General features: G+C 42.8%; 1 protein-coding gene across 2 annotated transcripts in view; it reads right to left on the reverse strand.

The window, feature by feature from the left end:
• rbm25a (RNA binding motif protein 25a) overlaps positions 1-4223 on the reverse strand; it is a 16961-nt gene that overhangs the window by 8998 nt on the left and 3740 nt on the right. For both annotated transcript variants that reach the window (XM_037695560.1, XM_037695561.1), the window contains 4 exons: positions 3398-3558; positions 3123-3317; positions 2614-2694; positions 921-1159 (listed from right to left, as the gene is read on the reverse strand). In XM_037695560.1, the coding sequence (XP_037551488.1) occupies positions 921-1159; positions 2614-2694; positions 3123-3317; positions 3398-3558 (676 nt within the window). The remainder of the gene's footprint in view (positions 1-920; positions 1160-2613; positions 2695-3122; positions 3318-3397; positions 3559-4223) is intronic.

A 4223-nucleotide genomic window follows, 5' to 3' on the forward strand; every position in this document is an offset into this window, starting at 1 on the left:
GCCCGTCTTACACTGCGCCCGTCTTACACTGTGCCCGTCTTACACTGTGCCTGTCTTACAATGTGCCTGTCTTACAATGTGCCTGTCTTACACTGTGCCCGTCTTACACTGTGCCCGTCTTACACTGCTAACTTGTGTATAATTTTCTTCTTTCAGGTGTTCCCTCACAGCGAGTCCTCCTCCATCTGTTCTCACTCCAACAACCTCCATGTCCTCTCTAAATTATTTAGAACGTTCTCAGAAATTGTTTTTATTTTTTCTGTAACTTTAAAAATGTAGAAGTCGTAGAAATCGTCTTTTTCTCCAGAACAACCCATTTCTTAAGCAACGTGTCTGCAGACTTTAGATGCTGTCTTCATTGATTATTGCGACGTATCTTTGGAAAGTTTCACCTGCAGACATACATTTTTTCCTCGTGTCAGAAATAAACAAGAGAAGAAGAAGTGTCCATAAAGGCACCAAAGAGCTGCTGCAGGGCGGAGCAAACAGACAAAGTTTGGTTTTAAGCTTGGACAGACTGTTGAAGTGGCTGTCCACAGTGTGGACTTTGTCCAGGACCAGACCTTCACCCCCGTGGAGTTACCAAGGGGGTCCTCAGTTTACGTCTTTTGTGAGCCTGTGATCCCCAGGGCGTTCTGTAGGGGGTGCTACAGGAGTATTGGGTAACTGCAATACTCTCAAGGGCTATCGATGAACAGTGTCCACATTCTCTGCTCCAAGTGGAGCTTGTTCTCGGTGCAGGATGGACTCCTCCAGGACCGTCCCTTGCCTCCGATCCCGTTTGTGGTCTTCATGGTTCTGTTCATGACTTAGGGCAGTGGGTCCTGACCCTTCTACTGGCTTCTGCAGAACTTGAGGGAGTCATTAAATCACTGAGTCAGGTGTGAGGGCCTGAAGGCGTCTGTGTGTGGCGCACTGACCTGGACTTGCTGCGAGCTTCACTGATGTCTCGACTCCTCTCCCGCTCCTTGGTCCTCTCACGTTCTCGATCTCTGTCTTTTTCCCGCTCCTTTTCTTTCTCCCGTTCCCTCTCCCTCTCCTTCTCCTTCTCGCGGTCGCGGCGCTCCCTCTCTCGCTCTCGCTCCTTGTCCCTCTCCCTCCTCTCCTTCTCCAGCTCCAGTCGTTCCTTTTCTTTCTTTCCTTTCTCCTCTTCCAGTTTCTGCAGGAGTCCAGCAGAAGGAACATTAAGAAGGAAAACATTAAACATAGTGTTTACCTATAACCTTGTTATTTAAGGAGACAACATTTTTAATAATCACGTTAAAAGTTACGTTGTCTTTGGTGCCTGTTTGTTTTCTAAATATATTAGTGTGCGTGAATGACAGGGATCAACTAAAAACACTTTGTAGAACGGTGCTTTATCAAGTTCAGTCCATTTCCTTGTATTAGTTGACCGGCAGATCTGCCACATCCAATATGGCGGACTCTCCAACGCCGCTGCAACGGGCCAACGAGGCATCTACATTATGTATGTCTATGGGTGGAGACGAAGACACGTCTGTGTTGTGCGCAGTTTGTACCAACTTAACTTTGTTGGATTTTATCAGGATTATGAACTTTGATGTTTTTGTACCAACAGTTTTCCGAGCCGGGGGGCGGGGCTCAGCGTGAATAAAACAGGGCGCTAACTGTACCTTTTAAGCTAGCGCATCTGTATCGAGCGCCACTAGTTTAGTGCTACGTTAGTACCGGCAGTTTTTTTCGGTAAGCAGGACGCTCGAGTGTTGACAGCGCCCTGCTTGGGTAATAGTAGGGGAAACACTGAGGTATGAATATTGTTCTAGACACTGTAAACAGTGACAACCCACAGAGACGGAGAGATGTAAATGAACAAGAACCATCTTCTGTTTGTGATTAGAGTAAAATCTGTTGACTTCAAATGACCTTTACACACAAACGATGCGAGATTGAAGCCAAAACGTTTGTTCAGCCTTTCGGATGAGAGTTGAAAGCTTCAGGAATGAAGAGAAGTCCATTCAAACGTCACCGGACTGTGGAGCTTTTCACAAACTGCTAGAAGCTACTGTCTGCTGTCCAGTGTCCCACAAACTAAATACCAGTAATAAAATATTCTGTTGATCAAAATAATTCTGATTTTTTTTCTTCCTTAAACTTCTCCAACTACCCTAAATAGAGTTTCACAAGTAGTGCACTAATAAAAGTTGCACTTCAAAAAAAAACAAATGGTCGTGTGAGATGATCGCTGGTCTAAACGTTCAGAATTCTAAGCTTTCAACTAAATTTGTGAATTGTCTAGCAAATTACCATCTCCAAGAACTGCCCAGTTATGCCCATTTTCCACCACTGTTACTCAGCCCCAACTCTGCTCAGCCCGCCACGGAAAGATCCCCGTTCCACCAGTGAAACCAGTTTCATGATATATATATATATATATATATATATATATATATATATACTGATGATTAGCTTTATTTGGAATTTAACTTTTCAATTGTTTCTTTTAACGTTTCATTTTTCCAACTTGGTCGTGTTTTGACTGAATACTACAGTTGACAGTAATTTAAGTGATGAAAGTGTTTTAAGTGACGAACCGCTTCCTGTAGGATGTTTTTTCAAAATAAAACAACAATAATTTAGAGTCTGATACCATACCTTGTGTGTGTCCCTGAATTTATTGATCTCTCTGGAAATCAGGTCTCGCTTGTCATCTTCCAGCTCCATGGCATTGATATCCTGACAACAAGGACACCATTAAACATACCAAGTACACAACCATTACTACCAAGTACACAACCATTACTACCAATAAACAACCATTACTACCAATTAACAACCATTAATACCAACAAACTACCATTAATACCAACAAACTGTTAGAGAAAGAACATTAATGAAACGTTCAGGATTGGACGTGCTTCATTTTAAAATATAGAATGGGTAAAAGTCAAGTCACTTCTACAGACACTGAGCTACAATTAGAGGTGGTAGTATGTGTGAGTCATCCCCAACACATACTCTGAGTGTGACATCTCATAATGATGACCCAAACAGCCACACCTCCATCATTTCTCAACGTAAGATGATTTAAGTTCAACCTTCAGGTGATAAGCATTCCTTCATGTATGGGGTCTTTGATTTAATTTGAATTTTGCAAAAATTACCTCGTCTTTCTTATCTTTTCTCTTCTTGTTACGAGACTGACCGTCATCATCCTGGGAAGGAGCATTTAGCTCATTTGCGTACTCTCGAATAAGAACATCTATCGCCCCGTTCACGACCTGGTCCCGACGCAGGGTTTCGTCATCGAGAACCTCCTCTTCGCCGCCTCCTTCATTTTTTGACACGTCTATGGTTCCCTTCATGCCAAAGGCGGAAAAGAACTCTGAGTGACACAAACATTCGGTGTGGGTTTGAACTCAGCAGCAGAACATCATACCCCGTTGGCACTCCTCTTCTTGGCCTTCCACTCGTCCAGCTGGGCCTTGGTCTTGGCGTCCACCTTCACCAACAACTTCTTGTCACCTAAGAGCAGCTCGTGTAGAAGTCTGAGAGCTCGCAGTGTCGACTCAGGCTCCTTATATTCACAGAACCCAAAAGCTACAGGCATTAAAACAAAAGTAGGATTAATTAGTTTACTATGTATTGCAAATATTTAAAAAGGACATTCTTATATATATATACAGTATATTAATCATGCCAGGGCAGCCTCTCATTGGGGGCAGCATGCCAGGGTTATCTTTCAATTGCTCCCTAAATGTTTTCAATTTCTTATTTACATACATAACTCTCTTCCAGCTTGTCTCCGTCTCCAACTAATCTAAAACTAGTCTCCAATTTTCTTCCAACTAATTTCCAACTAGTCTCCCAACTCTCTTCCAACTAATCTAAAACTAGTCTCCAATTTTCTTCCAACTAATTTCCAACTCGTCTGCAGGACTCTTCCAACTAGTCTCCAACTAGTCTCCAACTGTTTCCAATTAGTCTCCAACTCTCTTCCATATAGCCTCCAACTCTTTTCCAGCTAGTCTCCAAATGTGTCCAACTACCGTAATCTCCAACTTTCTTCCAACTAATCTCCAACTCTCTTCCATATAGCCTTCAACTATTTCCAACTCTTTTCCAACTAGTGTCCAACTCTCTTCCAACTAGTCTCCAACTTTCTTCCAACTAATCTCCAATTCTTTTCCATATAGCCTCCAACTATTTCCAACTCTCTTCCAGCTAGTCTCCAAATGTGTCCAACTACCGTAATCTCCAACTCT

This window comes from Nematolebias whitei, chromosome 21, assembly GCF_014905685.2.
Source record: "Nematolebias whitei isolate Nwh7 chromosome 21, NemWhi1, whole genome shotgun sequence".
NCBI lineage: Eukaryota > Metazoa > Chordata > Actinopteri > Cyprinodontiformes > Rivulidae > Nematolebias > Nematolebias whitei.